Below are 27,421 nucleotides of genomic sequence, written 5' to 3'. Positions count from 1 at the left end.
CCGCCGCCGCACGTACCTCCTCACCGGCCGCGCCATCCCCGCGCCGGTCCGCGGGGGGGGGCACGCGGGCCGCTGACGACACCGCAGCGCCCTCCTCCGCCGCCCCCGACCCGACCCGGCACATTCGCCACAAGGCGGGCGGGTGTCGAATCTGCGGCTCCGGACGCGAAGGTTCTAACGGGGAGGCGGGAACCGCCCGGCGTCGCTGCCTCCCTCAGCCGCCGCGCCCCCTCACCTGCCCGCCCGGGACCCAGGTGAGCGAAGAGGGAAGAGGAGGACGCGGACGCCGCTCGCTCCGCTCCTGCCCTTCGCGGCGGGGGAAGCGGCTCCGGTCCCTGCGGGCGCTGCCCCGTCCGAGCTGAGGGGCTGCGTTTGCCCCGGGGTTTTGGAGCCTTTCGGGGGGGCGGGGGGGGGTGTGAAGGTGGATGGGATCCTGCAGGCCTTTCCCGCCCACCGCCAGCTTTGCTTCTGCTTTTTCAGTAACGGGAGCTGCCGTCGTCTCTCTTGGCGTGGGCCGCCGGTCTGGCGCCCCGGAGCCTGTGGTGGAGCTGAGGGAACAAGCGCCGGTTTCGGGAGGGGGGTTTGGGCCGCCGGGCTGCCGTCCCCTGGTCCCGCCCTTTTCCTCCCCGCTAAACCTCGGTTTGTCGCGGGGTAGCAGAAAGGCGTTCGTCGCGTTCGCCTTTCTGCCTGGTGCTGTTTAAATCCCGCTCCGTGATGGGCCATCAGGCGGCCTCGGTTCAGCTTTGGGTGCCCTGAGGTTTTTGTTGTTGTTGTTATCGTGAAGCGATTTGTAACCGATTTGTTTAATCTGTTTCCAAGATGTAGGTTTGTTCACAAAAACAAACGAACCACCCCCCAAAACTATAAACTGGTCCCATGAATCTTGCTGAGGAAAATATACTTCTTTTCCTTTCGTTTTCTGCTTTTTTTTCTCCTTGGACTGCAGTTTTTAGCACTGGGGAGGTTTCACTGGGGAGATTTCAGCTGGAGTAATGTGTCCAGCTTTGCAGGTAGTGCTCAAAAAAGAGGAGTGTAAATGACTGGGGGAGCCCTCACGGAGGCAAAAATTACTGACAGGTATACACTCCCATCCCGTATTTTCATCCTGTAGACAGTTCTCTTGCTTTCCTTTGGGCTTATTTTTTATGGTCTTATTTAAAAATAATGACAGTCTATCCTAAAGCAGGTTACAAAATGACAAAATAAGTTTTTTCTAAAAATTATTACAGACTTCCGCTCCCCTCCTCCCCCAAGTCTACCACCTGCAGAAAGGAGGAAGTAAAATCCTAATGCACTGTGAAGGATCTCAGATTTTGAGGCATGCATGGCAGCAGTTCCAGTGTCTCAGTTAAAGTTTGCTATTTATGAGGATTCCTTCTGTCCTGGTTCTGCCTTTAAGTCAGAAGGCCTATACTGTAATTTGTAAGAGTAATTAACCAGATTCATATAACGATACACTCCATTACAGTTTAGAAGCATTCAGTGGTTTGGAAACTGTTATTTATGCTTCAGTTCCAACCTGTGTGTTTGGAAGTAAAAATTGAGATGAGTATCTATGGAAAAATTTGGGGGGTTAAGTTTTCTTGCCAGAAGCTGTTAATTATTAACAAGCCATGTTTTTAATTTACTTAGGATTTTACAAGAATATAACTCATGTTATTTTCATTTCTAATGCAGGAAATCAACTCAAGAAGATGAAGCCTAATAAAGGAAAGACCTGTACTAGGGAGCGAGACTATGTTTACAAATTCAATGCTGGAAATCAACATTTAGTGCTTACAGTGCCTCTCAAATTCCCTGTGCAAGAGAATATTAGTCATTTGCATGGACGTCTAATGCTTCTGCACAATCTGCCATGCTTTATAGAAAATGGTAAGGATTGATTTCTTAAATTAGTGTCATATATCCATGTTCACAAGTATCTTACAACCTGCTTTAAGAACCCAAAAGAAGGGTATTTACTACAACAGTCTTAAAAAATTTGGTTTTAAAACAGCAAGAACTTTATTTGTATGTTTCCTAGATGATTACTGATACTTCCACTGACATTTTCTGTTGATGGCCCATTCTCTTCTTTTTATAATTAATAGACCTGAAGCAATCTCTTAATAAGTTCATAGAAGAGGAAACTATAAAAGATTATGATAGAGAAGCTGAAATGGCTCTGGAAGCAGTGAAATCAGGAAAAGTAGACATAAACCAGCTGGCAGATACTTGGGCTAAAGCTTACAAAGAGGTAAGATTAAGGCTGAAAAGTTAATATTCAGGACTTGCTTTGTGAGAGTGTGTGCACATGTACAGACAGAATCACATCTGTGAAGATGCAAAATTACACTGAAATTCACTTTTACTGATCAATTACAATTTTTTCTTTTTATCTGAAAGTGGTTGTTAAGTCTTCATCCTACAAGTTCTCAGTCAGGTTCTTCCTGAATTTAGTAGTCAGAAGATACAAAATTGAGAGGTAGATAGCTAGTGATATTAAAAAAAAAAATAGTTATAAGGGTTACAGTGAGTTAGAATCAAAGCAAGAGATAGTAAAGTGGTACTCCTATCCTAAATCTCAATAATAGCAATGAAGACTCCACAGAGAAAGCATATAGTTGGGAGAGACTTTTCAGCTCGTGACTGTTTTACATTATTTAGTGATGATGAGGCTTTAGCTGGAGTAATGTGTCCAGTTTTTCATGTGATCTTCAAAACAGAGGAATGCAAAAGAACTGGAGGAGTCCTAGCAAAGGCAAAAAAAGAATGACAGAAACTGCAGCATTTGAGGAAAAGTTTATAGGAATTGAATTTGCTTATCGTGGAATATAGAAGAATGTTGTGAAAAATCCCAAAGCATGTCTGTTATAAAGAGAATTGGAAACAAATCATCTGCCTTAATGAATGTCAACAAAATGAATTTAGCTTTACCTCTAAGAAGGAAAAATCTGTATTGGGTGAGCATGGGAACGTGATAAAACACTGAAGAAGTTTACAGTCTTCTATGCTACCAGTTTCTGTGAATGGGTTAGCCTGAGTGCAAGGGTTAGGATTAGATTATTTCTTGACACTTCTAACCTACACTTCAATGGTACGGTCTCAGTTCATCCGCTGAATCTGTTAGAAATGATTGCAAATTTAAGGAGTGTTGGGCCATTCTTTTTTCAATAAAAATGGCTTTTCTTAAATCAGCGTTGTTGAATAAATTCTAGTGACATCAGAGATTAGTCATCCCTTCTAGCAAAAAGTTTTTGTTTGCACAGCTGGTGTTTTGGGCCCTATTTAAAATTCATCAGTTGCAAATATTGTTGTAGATATTATTGTTCTTTCCAAGTTGGTGATTGCTGAAAATCGGTAATTCCTCACTGTAGTCAAAACCTTAATGTTTCTGCTGTTAGTCGCTTTGAAAGAGAAAGAATATGGGAAGGGAGAAGATGTTAAAGCAGAATACCAAAAGCTCAAACGAGGAGCTGCATGAGGAATTCATGTATGTTGAAGGTTGTGCAACAGTGTGTATGCCCAGTTGGTTTGCCCCACCGTTATGAGTGATCCTTATATGTCCTAAAAGGTACCAAATGCTTTAAAATATCTTATAATTTTTAGACAATGTTAGAATATGCAAAACCTGAAGAAACCAGCTGGGATGAAGATTTTGCAGACGTTTATCATGATCTGATACATTCTCCAGCTTCTGAAATGCTGTTAAACCTGGAACACAATTATTTTGTTAGTATCTCAGAATTAATAAGTGAAAGAGATGTGGAACTGAAAAAACTACGGGAAAGGTATTCCTTTTTTTTTTTTTTTTTTTCCCCTATCTTATTTAATAGGGGTGCATGCCACTGGGTGTATACAACTTGCAGGACAACACGTGTCAACTTGTATTTGTCTATGTAAGGCCTATTTTAGTTTTGTGTTTCCCTCTTTAAAGTCACATAATACTTAGCTTATATTGTTAGGGTCAGCTATCTTATAATCTCCTCAGTCACTGAAAATAATAAAAGCTAAGGCCATCAAAGTAATATAAGGTTTGACTTCCGCTGTTTTATCCATGCTGTAAGTGGTATAGCAACCTAAAGTGCTTAGGATGTCTAGAAAGTAGAGTATATGTACGTACCGTGTTTTGCCTTTGTTATGATGTACTTTAAATGAAAAAAATGGAAGTTCCATGGGGTGAAAAGGCGGGCAAAAGTTTTGAACCAACTTTAAATCAGAAACTGTTGAATTTGAAGTTTAGGAAAGTCTACGTGGGATCCCGAGTTTCTGACTAAGCTTGAATAGCTGCAGGTGGCTGCTTTGCCCACAAGAGGGAACACATACGATGTGGAGTTTTCTGTTCCCTTTCAAGACTAAATAGGTTAAGGACAATGAATGCACACAAATACGGGTATAGTATAGGTTCTAAATACTAGGGAAGCTTGTGAGATGCCAGAGTATTCTAAGTAGGTCTGTTTTAGCATTCTAAGTGGCAATATTCCTTGAGTTGTGTTTAAGCTCACATTATACAATGCATACCTGTTTATATAGTTTCTTCTAGACTGAATCTTATATATCTCTAATTTGGGGATAAATGTTGCCAATAATGTGTTAGCAAAACTTTTTGCTGCTTATTGACTCTTCTCAAGTACTCATCTAGAAGAAAGAGTGCTTAATCTTAAGAGCAGTAATGTTATAGAGATCTAGTGTGGTATAGCTGTTTATTTACTCTGGTGGAATTTATCATATCTATTTGTCATAATCAAGAAACTCCATATGTTGGTAGCAGCTGAGACTGTCCCAGCTGAGCGTAGGTGTTGTTCTGTTTACATAGGAGCTGACTTGGAATCCCTGATCCTCAACTCAGATTTGTTTTGCAGATATTCACTGCTAAATCTGTGCTAGGGTAAATTGATGCCTCGCTGAAGAAAGGGCTGACTAAAGAGGGATGAGTTATTGGATGAAATGATGATAGCAGGGCAGCCCTTTAACTCCAGGTGTCCTTGTTGAATGAGCTGGAAGCTCATCTGACTACTAAAAATAGGTGTGTTTAGGCTACTTCCTGGTGTTTACCTGTCTGCATCAGCTGTGGTTGGCGTGGGAGGAAGGCAAGGGACCGAGTAGGTCCATTTCAAAAACTCTTCTAATGATAAGCATAGTGAAGTGCTGTATTAGTGTATCTGGTTATACTGTTGTACCTTCGTTTGAGTATCTGTGAGGGCAGACTTTAAATGTATGAATTCCAATTCCAAAATGAGCAGGTGGACAAAGTACTGCATGGTGTATCTTTCAGCTGTGTGTTCAGTTGTATCTCTGCCTGTGATGAATATTGACCAGCTGACTGGTGCAACTGGTCACTGTATCAGTAACTGTATCAACAACAATGGGTGTTCTGCCAGTTTTTTGAAAGTGTTGCTTGTTGTAAATCTACGTTTGCTTCCCTTTCAGACAAGGAGCTGAAATGGATAAGGTGATGCAGGAGCTAGGGAAATCGCTAACGGACCAGGATGTAAATTCATTAGCAGCTCAGCATTTTGAATCTCAGCAGGTAAACTAAGTTCAGTGAACTAGAATATGTTATGCAAATAATTGTCTTAAAAAGAAAATCCAAAACACTCAAATTATCGCTGTCATTAGGATTTGGAGAACAAATGGACCAATGAATTAAAACAGTCTACTGCTATTCAGAAGCAGGAATATCAGGAATGGGTGATAAAGCTTCATCAGGACCTAAAGAATCCCAACAACAGCTCAATCAGGTATTTAATTCTTCTGTGATGCTTACTTCTATCTGTAATAGTTCAAAGGACTTGCTTTATATAATCTTTATTTCAGATTAGCCATTTAAATAGGGTAATCAAAGCAAATGAAAGACAAATAAACCATCATAATTAAATATTTGCATTTTAGGAGTGTCTTCATTGTGCAATGTTATAACCTTTCTGTACCAGAAAGTGTTGTAATGCACTAAACTACAACTTTAGCTGAATGGGGTTTCCTCCTGTTTTGCCTTAATTTACAACATCTGTCTTTTAACACTATTTCACAAAGCTTTCTGTTACCTCTTAAGGATGTTCTGCAGAATAATTGTAGCTTAATAAATGTTAACAGTATCACATGTTTTGAATTAATAAGCCTCCTTTTTTTTTTTTTTTTTGCTTTATGTATACATCACGGGACAGCTAAAAAAAGTGGAATTTCTTAGTGTGAACACTTGTGAGGGTTGGATGAAAAGCTTTCTGACTGAGGAAGTAGCAGGGAAATCAGAATTCGTAACTTGGGGAGATCCTTATTCTTTATCATTAGTAACCACCACCTTTGCTACTAACAGGAAAATAGGAGGAGTAAAACCTGATGCTTTCCCATGCCTCCCATTAGTAGAAGAGCCTGTATGAGTAGATTTAGGCAGCTGCAGTAAGCAATTTATGGGAAACACAACACCTTTGAACAGAGTGGATGCCAGTGATAAGAGGAGAGAGGCATGGGTTATAGTGTGTGAAATACTTCATCACTTTCTCTTGGGTGTTTCCTGTTGGGATAAGGAAGCTGAGTGTATGGAGCATGAGGGAAGAGAGATAGGAGGGGAAGTATATTGGAAGATGATGCTGTATTTAGATTTCTCACTACTTTCCTCAGGATTTTGTTGTCTGTGAATTTGTGTTTTGGAAGTCTTTTGCAGTTCTCAGGTTAGTCCCAGAAAGTCCTAGGACTGCATAGCTCACAAGCAAGCTGGCCTCTTTCTAACATAGTGACCAGGTAAAACATCACTGCAGTAGTGACAATAGTAGAGCTCAAGCTCTAAGCCCAATCCTAAAATATTTTTCCACAGAATTTTCATGTTAGCTTTGTTGATTATTTCCATGAGGCTTCATAGAGTGAAAGTACAAAGGCTATTCGTACTTATCACTTGAACCTCTTCCCGTGTTCTGGCCTTCTACTGCTGTAAAATAAGACCAAAGTGAAGTTGCTTAGAGCTGAAAGCTGGAAGAAAAGGACTGCTGGAGGTCCAGAGGCAAGGACCTCAGAGAGAATGAGGACGTTTTGGCTTCATAATCTTGGATGCTTATAACAGATGTGAAGTGATAGTATTTTAATCATTATGCTCACATACACTAGCAGAAAGTGTCATCTCTCTGTGTTAAATTCTGAAAACTATAGGTCCCTAATGCATTTGACAATAATGCATAGGAAGTCTATAGTAGGGCAACTAGAAGCTTAAAGACAGAGAAAAAAAAATGTGTGTTACACACATATACAGACATAAAAGAGCGATATATATATATACACACACACATATCTTTATGCATCTGGTTGCTTATATGTGTGTATATATATTTATTAATGGTATATCTCAGTTTTACCTCATCACTAGATGTTTGCAATTAGTGAAATTGTTTGCAAGTTTATAAAACAACTTTGAAGATTAGGCATTTTGAAAACAAACTTTTCATTAATGCAGAAGCAAATTGGAGAGATGTTCATGTTTTTCATGAAACAGAAAGTACTTATATCACTTACTACTAGACAGTTGAAGTTAGGAAAAAAATTAAAACTGCTATCTGAAATATTTCCTGCTAGTTTGAACACTGTGGAGCGTTTTATTTGGCTTTTTCTAACCTCCCATTTTGTGGGGGGAAGAAAGAAATGTTTTATCTAGTAACTTCATAAATAAGGTTTTGGCTATTATAAATAGGCTGAGAAGAATTTTTTTTTTCCTTTTATTCTGATGTTCTTATTATGTTATAACTGTGTTATTTCTCAATCTCAAAATGCTTTACAAATGAGCTAGGTAATGTAAATCTAACAGTGGAGTCTGCTCTTCCTGCTAGCATGCACCTGGAGTATTGTATGCCAGAAAAGTAAAACCTCAGATGAGTGGAGTTCATTCAAATAGGTTTAGTCTCTTCGTTTCCACAGACTAGCTGAGAAAACTTTGGATAGCTTTAACAAAATATTGTTGGTCTTGAACAAAAATTAGGATAAACTTTTCAGTACATGTCTCGTTATTTTAGTGATGAAATTAAGGTTCAGCCTAGCCAACTGAGAGAATCTGTAGAAGGAAATGGAAGAATTTATGAAGAGCAAAGGCTGTTGGAAGAAAGTTTTACTATTCACTTGGGTAAGTAAAGTAAACTGACACCAAACCCAAACATAATAACAGATGCTAATAAATAACGTATCTAAGTCATGTATTATTTACAGTATTTAACTGTCAATGTATACAATATATACAGTTTGTAATTGTTTTGTATTTGTTCTTTACATATGTAAGAGAAGTACAGTACGGTATAAACTGTATCAAACAGTATCTAGCTACCCGAGGTATACTTAATGTAAGACATTGTAGAAGCAAGTTTTTATCCACTCTAGCAAGGTGACTAGTGTAGAAAAGGACACTAACATCAAAACACATAGAGGTTAAAAATTATATTTTAACTGTTCTTATGTTTGTTAAGAAAATGTGGGTATTAAATTCAATTCTCATGATCAATTAACAGGAAAAATAGATACTTAAAATTTTTACTTTTGTTTATGCAATGGAGACTTCTTACGCTGTCTGTTTTGACTGCATTAGTATTTCATCCATAGCCTTAGAGTAGGGAGCAAGGCTCACTTCAGGTATAGATAAGCCTTGCCTCATGACAGTATGAAAGTGTTGCATTTTTCTTCTTACTTTGTAAATTGCTGATATGTATGTAAAACTGAATATATGGTTAAGAACTTTCTTTTGAGGATTATTGATTGTATTTCCCTTAGATCTTTTTCACGAAACTTAGAGGAGCACTTTGACACCTTGTGTTTTAACAACAATGCTGAGTTTGCTCTTCTACTGTATGTATTAAAATCACTTATATTCTGTACAGGAGCTCAGTTGAAGACCATGCATAACTTGAGATTACTGAGAGCTGATATGCTGGATTTCTGTAAACATAAGCGCAATCATCGAAGTGGAGTAAAACTTCGCAGGCTTCAAACTGCAATGTCTCTCTATTCAACTTCTCTCTGTGGCCTGGTTTTATTGGTAGATAACCGTATCAGTTCATATAGCGGCATCAAGAGAGGTGAGTCCTCTAATGAGGTATATCGTGTCAGTGAAAACAAGTCTCACTTAAGCTTGTTGTCTTCTGTCACAAAAACTATTCTCTGTAAAATTAAAATTTACTGGAGACCCTAATGGTTTGGACATGGTATTGCAAAAGGGTAACAAATGCAAGAGAGATATGGATAAGGATGGGGGACAGACTTGTGCTCTGATATGCTGTTATCCGTCTCATCTCTTTCCTAGGTTTTGTGTTTGAGTAAGGAACTTGTTAGAGTGAGCACTTCAGTGTTGATTTACCTGCCTTATACTGACTTATTACAGGGTCTTCTAACTTTCTGATGTCAGATTAGCATACTGAAACCTATTTGCAAAGATGGAAATGAAATATGCTAGGATTTTAAATTGATAAGTAAATGTATAAAAATACCATGTGCTTTAGATATCTGCAGCACTATGAATTCCATTAAAAATGAACAATGGGAATATTACTTGACTACTCCTGGAAAGCTTGATTAGTAGCCATTTTAAGTACCTGTCTTTCGAGTAACTGGATGCTATGATGAAGGTGTTTTGTATCAAGGTTAACCAGTGAAATGTGTGTTTGTTCCTTTTCCAGTTTTGGTCACTGAGGCTTTCTCTGAACCACATTATTGACTCTTGGCTATTGACCAAAACATTTGCACTTGAAATGTTTTTTTGTCTGAAGCCACTATTGTCATTGTTCTAGTGTGCTGTAAAAACAAACAAACAAACAAAAAACTTTGGTGGTTGATGTTCTCTGAAAACAGTGTGGAATCAGGCTTGTACCAAGAAGGAAAGGGAAGTGTACCAGTAAAAATTGCAGTTGCATTTGTGCTGTTTATGGTTTCCAAGTTACTTAATTCTGACAGTATTATTTCATACTTGTACTCATTTTCAGTTACCTTTTTTTTTACTGCTTAAATATTTAAATTAATAACAAATAGAGAAGATTTGTTTTTATGCTAAATCTTAGGTGATAAGAGAAGATGGACACTTAAATAATACTGTTAAACACAAAATTGCATCTTCTAGTCACCAATTAGATCTCGCAGCCACAGCAGAGGGGAAAATAAGGGACTGTATCACTATCTGTAGAACATAATCCTCAATAAATTTTGATTTCTTTGAGTTCCAAAGGGACTTTGGCGAACTTAACTATGGGCACATTCCACAGCTGTCTGCACCACTATTCTTTTTAAAAATCTTGCGCAAGTTAATGTGTCTCATTCCTTAGCTCCTCTGACCTAGTCGGATATATTACTTTAAACCATCTGTGAACGTCTGGTTGTACTGAGACCCCAAACCACTGTAGGTGGCAACTGGGGTTTGAGCACGCTTCTTTAAATCCACTCTTTGGTGACAGTGGTAGCTTCTGGCAGAAGGGCAGTAATAAACACCTTTGAGAGGAGACTTTTGCTCTTAAACTGTTAAAGCTGTTTGTTGCAAGAGCGTTAGCTGGAACCAATTCTCCTTCCTAAAAGGCTCTTTAAGGAATAAATACACTAGGGGTTCAAAGACTCATAAAATTGCTGTATAGAAGACCTTTAAATGATACATTGATGCTATTGTTTAAATAGAGAGATCGTGGGTTGTGCAGTCTAAATTTCTGCGTTACAGAAGTGCAGAAACAATTTTTAGTGTATTTTGTTAGTTCTGTTGTCTGGCAAACACTTTGATGTTGCATCTTTTGGTAAATCTGTTATGCAAAAATGGTTCCATTTGTCTCCAAAATTCAGGATACATGTGAGGTATTTGCAAGACTGAAAACCATGACTGCAGTTTTTTCTGTGTTTCTTACAATGTGTAAACAGCAACTAACAAAATATACCTTTGAAATCAGATTTGGATGCACTTGTAGGAAACAGCCTTGAACAGAAAGCCTTGAACTTATGTGTGAACTTTCAACATGCTAATTCCATTCAGACTATTTTTTCTAAGCTAGATGAATAGTTTCTTTATATACCTTATATTTATGCATTGTCTACCTCAAGTCTCTAATATTAGGACTTTGTAGGGCTACTGTGACTCAGATTTTGAGTAGGTGTAGCACACTTAGACAAACGATAAACTAAAAGTTAATTTTAATTTAAATAGAAGAGATTTTTCATTCGTTTGTTTCAAATAAAATGTCTTGTGACCTTATTTTATCTTGATGCACACAGAAGACACAATCTTTTGGAATATGAGCTTCTTCCTCCCTTGGTGTTGGACACTGGAATTTAATAAAGCCTTTTGAAAATAGATTTTATGATGGAGAGTTTATGTAAAATGATAAAATACATAAAGATTTTTCTCTCTACCCTGCCTGTTCCTGTTGCAGCCTGTTCACAGGAGTATACGGTGCTCTCCAGATAGGCAATCAGAGTACATTAAGAACTTTAAGGAGGATTAGAGCAGGTACCTCAAAACAGGAAGTAAGTAGTAATCGCTTAGTATAGTCCAGCTCCTTGCTAATAGCTTGTTTTGGCTCCCATTGACTTACTTGGAGAGATGGCTGGACATTAGGATAAGGAGCTTAGAATACCAGTCACAGAGGCAGTATTTTATGATCCTAATTATCAGTATAACATTTCCAAGCCTGACGTAATACTTCCTTATCAGGAAAAGGAACTTGCAGCTCTTTTCAGCTGATGACACTTTTCCTTAGCTTTCCAATCTGTGTTTTGAGAACTAAAAGGAAAGAACTGTAATTCCAGCTTTCCAGATACACTGTTTATGAATGTCATTAGCTCTCATTTTTCAAAACAAACTGGAACACTGTTGTTGCTGTTGGAAGTATCTATTATGTATGTTTTAATAAAGTATCACAAGCTGAAGGACTGTTAGTAATAAGATATCATTTTTAAAGCACAGTTACAATTACACTATTGCTGTTATTCTGGGGTTTTTTTGGTCTGGGTGGTTTTGTTTGAAGAGCAACAACACTCAAGGGTTTGGGGTTGTTTTTTTTCCCCAGGCAATTAATTTCTTTCAAAAAATGTTTTGTCTCTGCCATAAATTTTTTAGAATTTAAAGAGGAGTACTGCAAGGTTTTCTCTGGTTTTGTGGGGGGTTGCCTTTGTAACTGGCCTTGCTTGAAGAGTAGAGCAGAATTATGTAATGTTACTAGGCACAGCCTTATGACATGGATTTTAATCTTGTTTTTTTCCCTAGATTTTGCAACTGTTTGCCAAGAATGCACAGATTTCCATTTTCCTGGAATTCAAGAACAGCTTGAAATTGTCCAGAAGGTTGTACTTAAGGCCAGAGCACAGCGTAGCAGTAAGTCGAAAAGACTTCATGGTCAGTGACAACCAAAATTACTTTCCTTGAAATAGAATAGTGGTCAGCTGAATGTTTATGGTTACGGGCAAGTTGATTTCGCTCTTCTTCAGTTACCTGATCTATAAAATGGAATGTTTCAGTTTATTGATGAACTCTGAGAAGTCTGCATGAAATTCTCTCTTCACAGGCAGCATGTTCTCACGATGTCTTTGCTGCTGTAACAGACAGACCTTACCAAAAAAACCCTAGGTCCTTAGGTTCTGATCACACTTCAGCAGTGTGAGAAGTGTATAGGGCCATTGTGCTTTTTCCTCTGCAGTTTAAACTGCCTGTAGCAACACAGGCTTTATCTGATTTTCCTTTTAACTTCTATTTAAAGTTTGCAGAAGAAGAGCTATGACTTTTTACCTTTCTTAAAAGTGAATGCTAAAAACTGAATAATAAATTGACTAAATGTGTATACTTTTTAGTGCTGACCAAATCCTTGTGAGTGGTTTACTTTGCAGTTATGTTTACAAATGGCTGTGAAATTTTCTGACCACATGGTGTTAAGGCAGTACTTGTACATGATGAAACTTTGTTTTTCTTGCGGAGAACTACTTATGTGATTTAAATACGTCAGTAACATGAATAGATTCGTAAAAGTACATAGAGAAACAAGTTTTCTTGGGAACCTGCATATTGCTGTAGTCTTGAAGAAAATACTGAAAGCTGGTTTTGTACCGCTGATTTATGTAAATATCTTTAAAATTTTTCTTGTAATACTAGGAACAACTTTATTTTAAATAGTTACGTTATTTAAAAAGCAATAGCAAGGTACTGTGTAGTTGTGGGCACAATTTGGAAAGTTTAGTATTATGTCTGAGAATATTGTGTTTTCTCCAAATGACGAGGTATCGTAGGATGATTAAGTAAGAAAGCTAATGATTTGAGATAGAATTCAGTTCAGTGTCTACTGAAGACAGCAAAAACATTTCCTGTCCATCCTCCTGCTTTTTGGGGACTTTATGGTAACTTTATGGTAAAAATTCGAGCCAAGATATCATCTTAGTATATTCATGAGAAAGCATAATTAATAGATGATATATTTAATATTTGTGCTATGTATTTATATACAGAAAACAAAAGTAGTGGAAATGAAGATAAATTAAAGAATATTGAACGAAACCAGTCAAATATTTTGCCGGGTGAGTTCTGTTGCATTTTCCCCCTCTTCTTAAAGCAAATTGTGTTTTATAGATGCACATTTTTAGCTCTAAAGTCAGAACATAAATTATAAACTAAACCCGAGTTGACCTCAATCAGAGGAGAAGGATGTTCTTGTGGCTAAGGCAGAGAACTGGGTGTTAGGACATCTGGTTTCTATTCCCAGCTTTGCCACTGCATCATGTGACTTGGGGCAAATCACTTAACTTCTCTATGCCTAAAATTTCTTTTCAGAATTTGAGGGTGGAAAAAAAGACCTCTGAGCATCTTGGGAAAAGGTGAAACTTAAATACTAGCAACTAATTTTATTTTTGAAAATAATTTTATATATATATATATGTCACTGTTAAGATACAGCAAAGCATTTTAGAATGTATATTTTAACTCCGAGAATGTACAAATCCATTCCTTTCAAAGAGGAAGTATCTTCTGTGTATATTGTGATTCCTAGTAAGGAAAGCTTCTGTGGAATTTGAAGATGAATACACAGTTGCGGAGCGGAGGAGTTAAATCCATACAACCCATGATTGAATAAAAGGGCTTCTTAAAATTGCTTTCATGATGGTCTTAGATCTTGTTGGTATAAGTGGATTATAAAATCAAATTGGGTCCTTAACAGATAAATCCAGGTGAATCTTGCTGCAGTGGCTTGTGTATTGCTTAGATGGTCATTGCTGGGGATTACTGCCTCCTTAGCAGTCATCAGAAAGGAGTACATACCTGTTCTTCAGCTGTCCCAGTACAAAGGTAGTATCTTAACTTAAATGACCAGTGAGAATAGGCTTGAAGAAAGATGTTTATCTGTTGACTGTAACAGTAGGGGTATTGCGTACCTGTTGACTGTAGTATAAACACTTGATCTCCAGCGGAGAGGTAAGATGGAGAGACTTGCATTTCACTGCCCCTTACTCTTTCTCAACCTTTGATAAATGAATAACAAGTCTAAAAATACCCCCAACGAGATGCCTTGGTAACTTTTTGCAAACAACTGTAACTAATCTTCCCATTACTATGAATTATTTTAAATTCTAATGATCATTGATACCTTTGTCTTCTAGTACGTATCTTGGTTGTTACGTAACCCACTATCTTTTTCCACAGACTTTCTGCATCCTTTATTTTAACCCATCCTTTTTTGGTATTTCCGCCTCCCACATCTGTCTGCAATTCAGTGCTTACGTTATATATTTTGAGTATTACACCTCCTCTGTGTTTGTTTTTCTGTTTCGTGCTATATATAGATCATATCCGCCTGTACTGGCACTGTTACGTCTTATTACACCAGGTGTCTGTGATGCCAGTGAAACCCATCAAAGCAGGGAAGTGAGTGTAGGATGAATGTAAAACAATGATATTCCAAGAGATTTTAGATCAGTTGGTTTCTAACTTTTTTTTTTTTCTCTCATGAATGTTTTCTGATCTCTGTTGTGTATTTGTATTTGCCTTTTGTCTTAACTGACCCTATCCTTACATTGCCTAACAGTGGTATTTCAGTACAGATCACTACCATAATATCTTTGACTTCTTGGTTTATGTTATTTTGTAGGAGAATTCTACATCACACGCCATTCAAATCTTTCTGAAATTCATGTTGCTTTTCACCTCTGTGTGGATGATAATGTAAGATCTGGTAATGTGACTGCTCGGGATCCTGCAATCATGGGACTCAGAAACATTCTCAAAGTTTGTTGCACGCACGACATTACTACCATCAGTATTCCTCTGCTGTTGGTGCATGATATGTCAGAAGTAAGTAAATGTAAAGATTTGGTTTGTTTTTCTCTCCTAGGGTGCAACAAAAGTGATTTTTGCAAAGGGTACGTTTCATGCTGGTTTAAGCCAAATGGGACAGTTTATCCCAGTCACATGCTCCTGCTACATCATTGCACCAGCTCCTGCCACATCATTGTGCTGGCACTCCTATCTATATGGTGACCCAAATTAAGGAACTGAACCAGTTAAAAACATTTCAGCCAGCTCAATTGCTTTTGGTTTTTATTCCCACCCCTCATTTTGGACACTTCACTTCCTCGATCCAGCTCATTGCACAGTTGTACGAGCATTAATGAAAGATGGGACTACATGCCTGGAAGTCTTCTGGCAACAGCTCTTGCTTAGAAACTGTATCTTCAGTTTCGCTGATGCAATAGTGATACCAAATCCCCAGTTTTAATTGTTGCTAGCCTAGAAAACCTTAAAACTAAGTTTTATGAGCAGCAGAACTAGCAAAGCTTAGTTTAGAGTTCTGTATCCCTAAACATCACTCTTTATCACCTCAGCCCTATACAGCAGCAAGCAAATTTCACCTTTGCTCTGAACTGTTTCCTTTTTCACTGCCTAATCCCTTGCACCCCTAATTTCTGTCCCTGTTTTCTCACTAAGTGCCCCAAATATCAGCTGGGCAAGCAGCAGCATATTGCTGAGGCTCTTTGTAGATATAAGTATGCTTACTTACTGTGCTGAACTTTTGTGTTCTCTTCCTCAGTGGGACACTAATATAGAGCTTGTCTCTTACTCAACTGTAACTTTTCAGAGTGCATAGTAATTTAATACTGTTGACAACCTCTTTTCTCTGTCACATCTGGCTCACAAGATACTAGCAGAGAAGAAAAGGGGGTGGGGAGGCAGGAAGAGAAGCAGTGGACAGGCAGTACAGCCATGTGCCTTGCCTCCATAGGAGGCAAAAAGTCTACAAACCTAGAGAAATGGGAAATATAAGATAATGCTGCCATTACTGATACCCTTGCATGGATAATTATAGTCTGTTGTGGGTTTTTTAAGTAACCCTTTGATTTTTCACTTATAAGTTTCAGTACTGTCTATCTTTCTTTGAAAGTGCCTGACTCATAGCAAGATAAAGGCTCACTAGTGGATTACCTGTAACAGTGACTTTTTTTTATGGCAGAATTTGATTGGAGCACAGTGTAGAAATGGCCCCCTTTTGCAAAATCAGGGTCTATTATTGGGAAATTGCAAGCAATGCAGAAGTTAAAAATGTCCAATAATGAAGCTTCTAAAGGATATACTTCCATGTATAGAAGTAGACTGTTAGGAACAGATGATATTATTTCTGAAATTTTTCATCTCTGGTATCAAAACCTTTTTTTGGGGCACAAATGCAAGTAATCAACTTGCAGGACAGCAGCCTGGGTTACTCATGGGACCCAGTTACTGTGTTTCTTAAATTCATTGACCTTTTTTCTCAATCAAGTTGCATCTAATGATATTTTTTTCTCCTCTTTTTTTTTTTCTTCAAACCTTGTTAGTTTTAGCTTTCATTTGCATATCTGTATTTGAAAATACAAATAAAGCACAAGACCAAGTGTTCAATGTGCTTTGAGAGTGTGTTGTTGCTTGGATGTGTGAAACTGAAGAATTATCTTCTTGTCTAGTGCTGGATTCTTAAAAGGTTCTGGTAAAACAATTTGTTTTGTATTAAGTTTTAAGTCTTTGCAGAGAAAGCAGAAAGTGACCCATATGATAAGTGTATGTTTAGCCAAAACTGCATTGTGTGAATTGCATTAACAGCATTGCTTATTACAGTGCTTTGCATCTGGCTGACCTCACTTGAAACACACATGTAACTTGTTGAGGGAAAAGTGAGTAATAACAGATTTCTGAAAGTTAACCTGAACTTGGTGCCTTCAGCAGCCCCAGTTTTGAATCTGCATTTACCACCTACGTAAAAACATTTTTGTAAAGTGGTTAACCAGGAGCACAGCTGCAGAGATGTTTGCATGCTTCCCTGTGACAGGCATTCATCATGAGTGTTGTCTGCTTTTCCCAAAGGTTTTCTTCTTTTATGGATGTTTATAATCTCACAGAAGTAATAAGCATATTGGTCTCAATGAAGCCATTACGTTTCATTATCATTTCTGTGAAAAAAAGTTAGGAATTCTGTTTTCCTTAGTTTTTCTTATGACAAGAACAACAAAATCACATTTCTCTGTTCTAATCATTAAGTTAAACAAAGGAAAGAAACTAGGTTTGATACCTGAGAAAGGCAAAAGCAGACAAGTTCAAATTCAGGACAATGGAGGCATTACTGTCTGATCACTGTTCTGAATCTAATATAAACTGATATATGAACTGGGGAATGAAATGGCTCTAATAGCATGGCATCACTGAAAATGCCAGAGCTGGCATGCTTCCTTGGTACTTTCAACATAGGAGCCATTGCTGCTGTCCACACAGCAACACTGAGAAAAATGTGACTCTTGGGGACCTCGGGCAGCTGTCTCTCTTACCATAAGTTATGATAAAAATGTTTTGAAAAAACGTAGAAATGAAGGGAGTATAAGCTGTGTAACAAATGTTTATGAACATGATTTATGTATATAGAGAGATTATTGATGGATGTATTAACCTCAAATATTTCTCGTCTGAGTTTCCTGCCTTTAAATGTATAGCTGATTATACAGTGTTTAGGATTTGCATATATATACTCTGAGTAAACATCTTGCTAATTCTTAACTTCCTAAAACTAACCATTGAAAGTTGGTTTGAAATCTTTGTACCACAAGACATTTATGGACTTTAGTTTTTCATTACGTCATTATGACATGGTTCTGTAAAGGCATAAACCCTTAGCTTTATAAAAGCAGCAGTCCCATGTAGTGAGTCTGTCACAAATTTGTTTGAATAAAAAGGTTTGCAGCATATCTTTCTAATCTGTGAAGCTGCCGCCCCCCCCCCCTTTTTTTTTTTAAATAAGGAGAAGAAATCTTAATTTGACAACAGATTACTGCGTCCTAAAAAGGAGTGAGGTATAGTCTCTGCTAGCGAATGAAACCAAAAGGCCCAGGTGTTTTACTTGCTTGAATGCTATTAACCAAAACTCACTATAGGAGATGGGGTGTTTGCTTTTTTTTTTTTTTCCCCCTGTCCGCTGCACTGTATTTTGAATTGGTACTTAAGCGATCCTTTATCATTTCCACAACTGCTATTTAGTTTGCATACAGAGAAAAATCCTGATAACATGGCAAAATCATGAGAACTCATGTTTTTAGAGATGGATTAGAATTAAACCACTACTACATCATTTTCAGTTCTTGTGGCTTGTATGGAGTGACATTCTGGATTCAACTTGTTATTTCCCTGAGTGCCCACAAGATTTAACATTTTTCTTCCTCTGAAATAGTCTGAGGAATAGTGTCATATCCTGCTGTTTCAATCAGTCCTTTTAAGGCTTAGTTCCCTTTATTGATTACACAAGGTACTCCTGAGTTGCCTTCAGAGTAACAGGACCTTTCTTTTTAGACACTTATTTTTTAACTTAAACCAAAACAGTGATCAAAACTAACAATAAATGCCTGCGTTACTTGTGACAGAAAGCACACATAGGCAGATAAATAGTAACAAAGATCCAAGTAGTTCTGGAAGATAGCTTAGAAATGAAAAAAAAACTGAACTAAAATAAAAATGTTATCCAGCATTGCTCTGTCTGATTAATGTGTTGTATATCCTAAAAGCTGCATCCATTGATGCAGTGATTTACATAATGAAGGAAAGTTTTCAGAAAAGATATTTCTAGCTTATGCTGTTTTTAACATATGTATTTTGAGGATGGCAGGAGATACTCCCACCTAAGGAGGAACTTTGGCTTTCCGTAGCTGTTTAATGCAGCCACGTTCAGTATACTGTTTCAGTGTTATCATTTGGCATTCTTGGATAACCTGGCTTCTCAAAAAAATTCTTTTAATCCTGAAATTAAACCTTTTTGATAACGACAGATTGCACAGTATTTGGCATTGCAAAATAAAGGCTGGCTTTACTGAATAGAAAATTATGTAAAGCTTAAATTTGAAAAGGTACATAGAATGATAAATTTCTTTCCACATCTGTGTTCCTGTATTCAGACTAGAAAGTACTCATTTTCATGTTGAAGAGTGTATCAGAACAAACAGGTACTAAACACTTCTCAGGAAGAAAAAAGTGACAGTCATTCTGTCTCTGACTAGGAATATTCATCTTGATAGAATTCACTTCGTAGCATACAGCCAAAGAATGTTTAATGTACTAAAGCATTTAAACTGTTACTTAAATTATTTAGACCAGTGCTTCTAGCCGTATCTTAAGATATCTTAAACAACTGTAGTTTTCATATCCCATCTTGGTATTTAACTTTAGGTAAGGATTTGTTGTCTGTTTATAGCTGAAACTCCTCCATCAGATGAAAATGGATGTTGTTTGTTTTCACTCTTAGCATAAATGCATCTTTAGGGGAGAAGGGCTTCTTCCAGTGTTAGAGAGAAGCTTTTTACTGAAGGCATCGGGTATGCCAATAGACCTTAACCAGAATCATAAGAATACCTAGGAATTGTCAATTACTGCTGTTAAGATGTGGTCAGGAGCCTGTCTTTGGCTAGCTGAAGCACAAGTATGACAGTTACCCATTGGATATTATACCTTTTTCTGAAGCTGCATGGTGGAATTAAATAGCCCTATTTCCAATGACATTAATAAGATTTGTCAACAGTATTTTATTCAACATCTCAGCTTAAAAATGTATAGATTGTTCTGACACTGGGCTTTCCTACCAATAAGCAGTGGCATTGCTTTTATGGTTATCTATAAGGTATATACCACCTGCTTAGAATACTCTAGAAAACTGAATCCCTCTTCATGGCCTGTAATGCTGCTTGAACACCTGCTGGGAAAATGGGGCTCTATGGCAAAAATGTATTATCTTTAATAACTTCCCTGCTACTGTTGTTGGTTAGATTCATCAGGCATTGAGGCTTTTCATTTATTAATTTTAGGAAATGACCATTCCATGGTGCTTGAAGAGGGCGGAGCTTGTGTTCAAGTGTGTCAAAGGTATGTTAGTGAATGCTTCAGCTGTTTTTTTGTGTGTTCTATCTGGTGGCATCCAGCCTTAGCTCAGGCTGTGTATTTAAAAAAAAAAAAAAAAAGGTGTTTTTCAATAACTTATTGCTTGTTAAAGCATACACTTATATTTTCTCTTTAATATTATTAATCGTCATACCAATACATAGTCTCAGACACTTCGAACAGAGACTAAAAATGTTTCTCAAAAGTATCTTTACAACTTAAACATAGACAGTAGAAGAAAAAGCCCTTACTGCTGCTTTGAGCAATCTCTGAAGGAGGGAAAGAGCTGGTGGTTCTCTACAGTATAATCTCCAGCATCGTTTGCATTTTGATTGCCTCAAACAATGAGGACTCACTGCGTTTTTCCAAGAGTAGTTTATACACTAATTCATCTCTTTGCTGGAAAGTCCTCATGACTAAACTTGGTTTACTGTCTTTCCAAGTGGTGTTATTACTTAACTGCATTCTTGTGTGCTGCACTTAAATACTTGAACCAGTCATTTAGAGTATTTAAAATGTTAGTAGTGTTGATGTTCTTTCCAGCACCTACTTGAGGAATATCATCTGTGTAGCCACTTCATTAAACAATTTTTTTCTGATTATCTTTATTTGTCATGAGTGTGCTCCTGTGGACCTTGTAGTTCATTTGTAAGAAAGTGCTAGCATAAAAATACCGTATCGTAACTTGAGCAATAAATGAGTGCCGAGCTTTTTCCATATAAGTAGGTCCAGGTAGTTTCTGTTGCTGCCAGATTGTCAGTGTACTTCTGGCAACAGGCTTGTGCTCCTGAACGTGGATGTGGTCACACGAGAGCTAAAGGAAAGAGCTAATTCTCAATGAAAGCAAGCTATTGAAAGAACTCATAACATGCATATTTGGGGAAACCTCTCACTTCTGCTGGCTAGCACTGTGCTGTACAGTAGGACTGGTTATTCTGCTCTTCAAGGGTATATTGATTTTCTCTGTAACTCTTCATTAGATTTTCCAGTTAAAGCAGATTTCAGTCAGGAGATTGGCCAAGTCCGATTTAAATGCAATTAATGGCATCCCTAGTTAAGGCAGTTAAAATCCTAACTGTAAGTGAAACCTCCCTCGCTGCTTGATAACGGTGTAATTGATAGGGAGGGTTGCATAGGTAGTGCATATAGTATGAATGCTGTTTTTTTAGGTTTCATGATGGAAATGGCTTCATGGGATGGAGGAATTTCACGGACCGTACAATTCTTGGTACCACAGGTAGGTTAAATCAAGTTCATGTCCAACCTAGGAGACTGTTGGAACAAGAAGTTAAATGTCAGCAGATCTAGTTTTTTATTTCTTTGCTATGCCCTGCTCTTCTTGTGTGAGCTTAAATTAATCACTGTGGTTTTGGTTCCTTGCCTATAAAACAGGAATAAAAGGGGTTTATATTTTTTGATATCTTGTAGTATCTTCTCAGGATGCTAAAATTTTAAACTGAGAAGTTCAGCTTTACAAACAGTAAATACATCACCTTTGAAAAAGATACTTTTTTGCTATTATGTACTCTGAAGAGATGGGCTAACCTTGCATTACATAATATTAGTCACATTGTCTAACAACTTAGAAAATTGCAATGCACTGAGTTCAGTCGTACTTCCACAAAGTCATTAATGACTCCAGGTATTTGAAGTTAATTGTAATTAAGATTCTGAAATGATTTAATTTGGAGTTCTAGTTGATCTTCAGAAATGGGAAGTTTTCAAAAGGTGGCCAGCACTAAGTTTTATTTGTTCTAAAATGCGGTACTGGAAGAAATATAAAAATCAGAGTTATATTAGGAAAGAAATAACATGCATTTCCTGACAAAGTAGTGAACTGCTGAGCAAGGACGAAGCCAAGAATAAACTGAGTACTGAAGTTGAATCTAATCCTGGAATTCAGAGAGCAGGAGTCCTGTAGATAACAAACAGCACTGTCCTGCTTATGCTGGGCAGAAATAATCAATTACTGGAACAAGGAATCTACTGGAAATAGTTAAGTCACATAAATACACAAACAGTATTTTTAGGTCAATCTTTTCCCTTTGAATTAAATAGAATTACAACACATAGTTTGAAAATTGTCTTCATGGTCTTCTGAAAAACAGCAGTTCTCTTAAATGTCAAGAAACAAAGCTGAGAGACTTAATTCTTCCAAACTACAGCAAAAAGCCAAAGCTTACTGGTGTATTTTTTTTATTATTTTTTTTCCCCAGACAATTTCCGAGGAAATGTTTTACCAACTGAGCAATATGCTTCCACAAATCTTCAGAGTATCTTCTACATTGACTCTGACCTCCAAGCACTGAATTTTGTGCAGCAGTAAGATGTATACTGTTGACAAAGGATGAGATTACAGAGATTCTGGACTGGAATGTCTCTTTTCTGAGGGATGATGATCATGAAGTGATATTTGTTGCAATTTCAAGAATCATGTCATCATAATAAAAGACAAATGCTGTCTGTACTTGGGTGTTAGCGGTTGATTTTTGCCTCTTGCTTTGTTTCAGCACAGTATTAATGTTGAATTCCTCACCTTTATCTGAAAGACATTCAATGTAACTTACTGATGTAATCTACAGAAATATATATGTGATTCTCATACTGAAGTAGTAGGAGTAAGAGCTTATGGTAGGAATAGGATCTTCTGGGTGGGTTTCAGGTTGTTGAGTTTTTAAAACATTTTCTGAATTTGCTCAGTGACATTTAAAAAAATGTGAACAATGTCAGGTGTCTCCTGAGAATAACTTCCATGTAATTTGTCACAGTTGTCTTTCCAGCATCACGGTGACCACAAAATAAAACCTATTACTGCCTCATTTTACTGTTACAAAATGAAAGACATGAAACAAGCATTTAACCTGCTGCATTTTTTAAATCACGGAATTGTTTAAAGAAAAAAATCAAAACAATATACCTGTGACAATAATTAGAATTTTTAATTATTATTTCTTCCTTTTTTTTTTTAGTTCAATTGACAAGTCTGTCACATGAACAACTTAATAGGAACACTACAGCATTCTAGACTTTGTTGTGTGGGTATATTTTGCTGCTTATTAATGTTTTATGACTAAACAATCTAATTGGAATTGCTGGGGAAACAGTTCAAGAGGCAGCTGTAAAATTTCTTGGGATAAACTTGAATCCAGTCCAAAAAAAACCCAAAAACAAAAAACCAAACAAAACCAAAAAGCCCACAGTGATGGGGAGCACGGGGGAGGTTGGGAACTGCCTTTCCCCCCCATCTTGGACAGGCAAGCTTTTTGAACTTAGTGGTGGACCCAGGAGACTGGAAGCAATCCTTCTGTGCAGAGACTGGCCACAGGGAAATTCCTGCCCAAAACTGGGATTCTTGGGGCTGCCGGAAGAGTCCGGCTCACAGCAAAGCAGCTGGGGTGGTGAAGGTCCCAGGTGGCTTTTTGAAGTCGAGAGTCCTGTGTATGTAGGAAGCACAGGGATCCTGGTGGAGCTGGCTTTCAATCTGAAATCTCTTTCTGTGTATTGCTGAAATTCTGCGCTTGAAGACTGGAGATCCTGGAAGCCAACTAAAACCAAATTATTTTCTATTTTCATTGTGATTTTTCCAAAAAAATTAGTATTATTTAGTTTGATAAATGTGAAGATTGCAAAGCTCTATTCTGGGGAAACTGCATAAGTTAAAATTCTTGCAGAGAATCAAAGGAATATTAATCAGTTTGTGATGTTTATAAAGTCACTATGTAATTAACGAACTCTTAGCTTAGTATTTTTATCGAGTCCTGCATGCTGTACAGAAGCCATGTAAGTGACCCAGCAAACATCTATTGCTGAACTGTCAGATGCTTTCTCCTCCTCTGCCAGCAACTTCTAAAGAAGAATCATGCAAGTACTGTCACCTAATTTGGTGTTCTAGAAAAGAAGGATGTAAATTCATCTAGAAGGAGCTGGATTAATCCTGTTAGAGCTCATTTTACATTGCTGGCCTTAAGCTGAAATCAAACTCTAGTCCCAGAAAAGCAAATGCTCTAACCACTGTTCTGTTTGTGAAAGGTGCGGCAGCAGAAGTATTCCTTTTTGTAAGTTGTAAGACTTATCTGTGTTGTGGAAAAGATCTGTGTTAATACTTGGTGCTTTTATTTTTATTTTTTTTCTTCAGTCAGTACATCTACCGAGAAGTAGCCTGTGGAACACCAAAAATTCTTGAGCAAATCATCTTGCTTATACTTTTAGACTTTTGTTAAGAGGAGAATTCAGGCGTAATTTTTATTATTTTGCCAAAACACGAAGACACCTTTTAATTTAGTACCACTTGTGTAAAACTGCCAGTAATTTCTAAGGAAATAATTGAGATTTTTTGCCCTTCTTTTTTTGAATCTGTGCGTTTTCAGTCCTCAGCGGATTACATGTAAACTTCTCAGCATAATAACCAATTGTTCTCTGACACCAAAATGAACAAACAAGCTCTAGTGGTGAGGTTTGGGAAAATCAAAGTGGTAGGAATGGTACGGGAAAACTATTAGTTCTGCTTAAAATTGTACTGAAGCCTGGCCCTTGTAAATGCTGAATTGGCCTGCCAAACTGAATCTTTGTCTAAAGGATTCTTGATACAACATCTACTCTTCCCCTTTTTCACATCTAGTCCCAAGGAAGTAGTGCCAACAGCAGATTTTTAGCTGTCTTTGTAGAAAAACAGAATATGGGGATGGGATGACCTAAACTGTACTTTCTGTTTGATCTGTACCTGGCAGCTGTACAGAACGGTAGCATACAGACCGCAATGTATGGCGTAAAGCCACGTGAGAAATCCTGTTTGGGTCATGAGAAGCTATTTGAGATTAAGAGGAAAATGACTCAATAGGCATGAGGTTTTCTATTTGTATATGCAGTGCAGCATTCCTTGGAAGGATGACCATATTTAATGCCTTGGAAATGTTATGTAAAATTGTACCTGTGGCTTGTGTTGAACAAATTGTTCTTGCCAGGGAGAGAAATGAGGAGCGAATGCCATTGTTGAGCTTTTTAACCTGCTCATGGTGACCAGTATAAACTGCAGGTGCCCTTTACAGAATCTGAACTGAGGTTATTACAAGAAAAAAGAACTGTAGAGAGGCTCAGTTTGTCAAGGACTGACTTAACTTCTGACCTTCAGCTTATTGTCTTCAGCTACATGATCTGTGTCCATTCGCTTGCATGGTGATGGGTGACAGACAGGAGGAGAAGAGTGCAGACAGTTGAGAAACAGATTTACAGACCTCATCCTGACCAGACTGCTTTTACCCTGTCGTAATTCCAGAAATTTCACTGCTGGTAGATGTCACTGCGCAGAGAGGTAAGAATCGCATCTGAGATCTTTCCTTCTGCAGTAGTCCTCTCTGGATAGCAGAATCTAAGTTAGTGAAGCACTGCTGCTGAAAGATGTTATTTTATAACTTCTCCTATTGTATGAGAGATGAGTGAAGCCACAGAAGGTGATGATGGAGAGGGGATATAATTTAAAGGAAGAAATTATGACTAAGGTTACATGTTCTAACCCAGTCCTGTTATTTCTGTGAGCTTACAAGTTAATTTATTTGATCTGTACCTCATTTTCCCCTCATTAGAGGAAAGTTTAATTTATGCTTGTGAAGTATTTTGAGCATTAGTCTTGCATGCCACATTTACTCTTATTTCTGGCCTGTACTATATCCAAAAATACGGTGCTGTTCCCTGGTATTCACACCAGGTCAGAAGTGTAAAGAGATGCCTACCCTCTTCTTGTATCTTTGCCTCACTGAGGTATCAGGACAGACCATCAGTGCTGCATAAAAATAAATTTATTACTTCATACTGTATGCTGGATATGACAGAAGTCAGTAGCAACCACAGAATTGTGGTCCTGTGGGACCACAGAATTAGAAGAACATACTCTTATGCAGAAGTACAAACAGCCTTATTTCTGGTTGTGAAGTTGAAGGGCTTGACTTTCTGCTATAATAGCGTTCAAACACTAAGTTGTAATCTTACCCCAACATTTAGAAGCAAGCGGAACAAAGCAAACGTGCATCACAAGTAGCAGCACTCGGAGACCAGCCATGCCAGTCGTCAGAAGCAAGACGGTGATGACCTGGATGAATACCCTGGTAAAACTTGTTACACTTCAGAGAAAGAAGGGACTACCTCCAGCAAGAGGATGGTATTCTGTACACGAAGGAGTCCTTAGCAAAGCATAGTCTGTCCCGCTAATGGCTTAAGCTGTTTGTTAGCAAAATTACTTTGGAACGCTGGACTAAACCCAGAAGGGAAAGAAGTCTAACGGTTACAGGCAGCACAGCCAGCGGATGGGATCAGTTCATCTGTCATGAGCTGTCCTCGTGCTTGCTGGCAAAACAGACGCCAGACAGCTCTGACAAGCAGAATGGGGTGATACCCCTCCATCGGCAAAGTCTGTAGTTCGATAGCAAATGTGGCTTTGAGTCCTCTCGTAGAAAAGCAACTTGAACTGTGGCGCTGCTGAGCAAATACTCCAATGGATAGGCCTGTGTATGAAGTGGGGACCTTCGTACGATGGCAGCGTTTGCCAGGATGCGTGCCACAGGCTCGGCAGGCTGAGTCACAGAGACCATGTATAGTGAAGACAACATAACCGATAATCTGAATGAGCTCGGGCATAGCCAGTTGCTGATGTGCTTGTCATTCTTGAAATGGAGATGAATTTATGAATACTCAGAAGCAGAGCATTTAAATGCCTGGGAAAATTTTCATTCCCGTGCTGCAGTACCAAGCACTTCCATAGGTGGCTACTGGCTAAGCATGGGTGGCAGGCTCACGGTGTCTGAAATAGGCATATAAGTTGCATCTTAATTCCCATTTGGAATGCACTAACTTCATTCTTTGCACATTATCCAGGCTGTCCTGGTGATTTTAGGCTATAGAGGAAGCCATAAGAAGCCTGCAAAGCTCTTTTCAAGATTATTTCTTGGAGATTAGGCCAGATTATGGGAAAGGAAAAGTGGGTCGTGGTTCATAGTTCTTTATTTCCATTCCCACATCTGTCAGAAAAACCTGCAAAGGGAGAAAAGCAGTGTTCACGCTTTATTATAAAGGCTCCAAAAGAGAAAAGCCATTGAAACTAGT

The 27,421-nt window shown here is 38.0% G+C and overlaps 2 protein-coding genes across 7 annotated transcripts in view; one reads left to right on the top strand and one right to left on the bottom strand.

The window, feature by feature from the left end:
- RAD51AP1 (RAD51 associated protein 1) overlaps positions 1 to 83 on the bottom strand; it is an 8,376-nt gene extending 8,293 nt beyond the window's left edge. For all 3 annotated transcript variants that reach the window (XM_010575341.1, XM_010575343.1, XM_010575342.1), the window contains exon 1: positions 17 to 83. In XM_010575341.1, the coding sequence (XP_010573643.1) occupies positions 17 to 36 (20 nt within the window). In that variant the 5' untranslated portion in view covers positions 37 to 83. The remainder of the gene's footprint in view (positions 1 to 16) is intronic.
- Positions 84 to 166: 83 nt separating this feature from the next.
- On the top strand, positions 167 to 22,765 carry LOC104836647 (chromosome unknown open reading frame, human C12orf4). 4 transcript variants are annotated; one of them, XM_010575337.1, is made up of 14 exons: positions 167 to 254; positions 1,678 to 1,872; positions 2,091 to 2,236; positions 3,589 to 3,770; positions 5,410 to 5,509; positions 5,599 to 5,720; positions 7,974 to 8,080; positions 8,826 to 9,023; positions 12,179 to 12,307; positions 13,408 to 13,476; positions 15,042 to 15,244; positions 20,257 to 20,314; positions 21,499 to 21,566; positions 22,546 to 22,765. In XM_010575337.1, exons 2-14 carry the CDS (start codon positions 1,695 to 1,697, stop codon positions 22,636 to 22,638), a joined length of 1,653 nt encoding a protein of 550 aa, XP_010573639.1. In that variant the 5' UTR covers positions 167 to 254; positions 1,678 to 1,694; the 3' UTR covers positions 22,639 to 22,765. The 4 variants fall into 4 exon arrangements, with proteins under 4 accessions (XP_010573639.1, XP_010573640.1, XP_010573641.1 ...); XM_010575338.1 differs by having other exon boundaries at positions 12,179 to 12,286; positions 22,546 to 22,730; XM_010575339.1 differs by lacking the exon at positions 15,042 to 15,244 and having other exon boundaries at positions 22,546 to 22,730.
- The last annotated feature ends 4,656 nt before the right edge of the window (positions 22,766 to 27,421 follow it).

Source organism: Haliaeetus leucocephalus, unplaced genomic scaffold (assembly GCF_000737465.1).
Source record: "Haliaeetus leucocephalus isolate CR32 unplaced genomic scaffold, Haliaeetus_leucocephalus-4.0 Scaffold473, whole genome shotgun sequence".
Classification (NCBI taxonomy): domain Eukaryota; kingdom Metazoa; phylum Chordata; class Aves; order Accipitriformes; family Accipitridae; genus Haliaeetus; species Haliaeetus leucocephalus.
This window is presented reverse-complemented; position numbering and strand designations above follow the sequence as displayed.

Bases quoted from the DNA above. Each gene is read 5' to 3' on its own strand.
- LOC104836647 (XM_010575337.1), top strand. From the start codon at position 1,695: ATGAAGCCTAATAAAGGAAAGACCTGTACTAGGGAGCGAGACTATGTT. The intron at 5,721-7,973 runs GTATTTAATTCT...TCGTTATTTTAG, and splicing joins CCCAACAACAGCTCAATCAG to TGATGAAATTAAGGTTCAGC. The intron at 8,081-8,825 runs GTAAGTAAAGTA...TATTCTGTACAG, and splicing joins AAGTTTTACTATTCACTTGG to GAGCTCAGTTGAAGACCATG.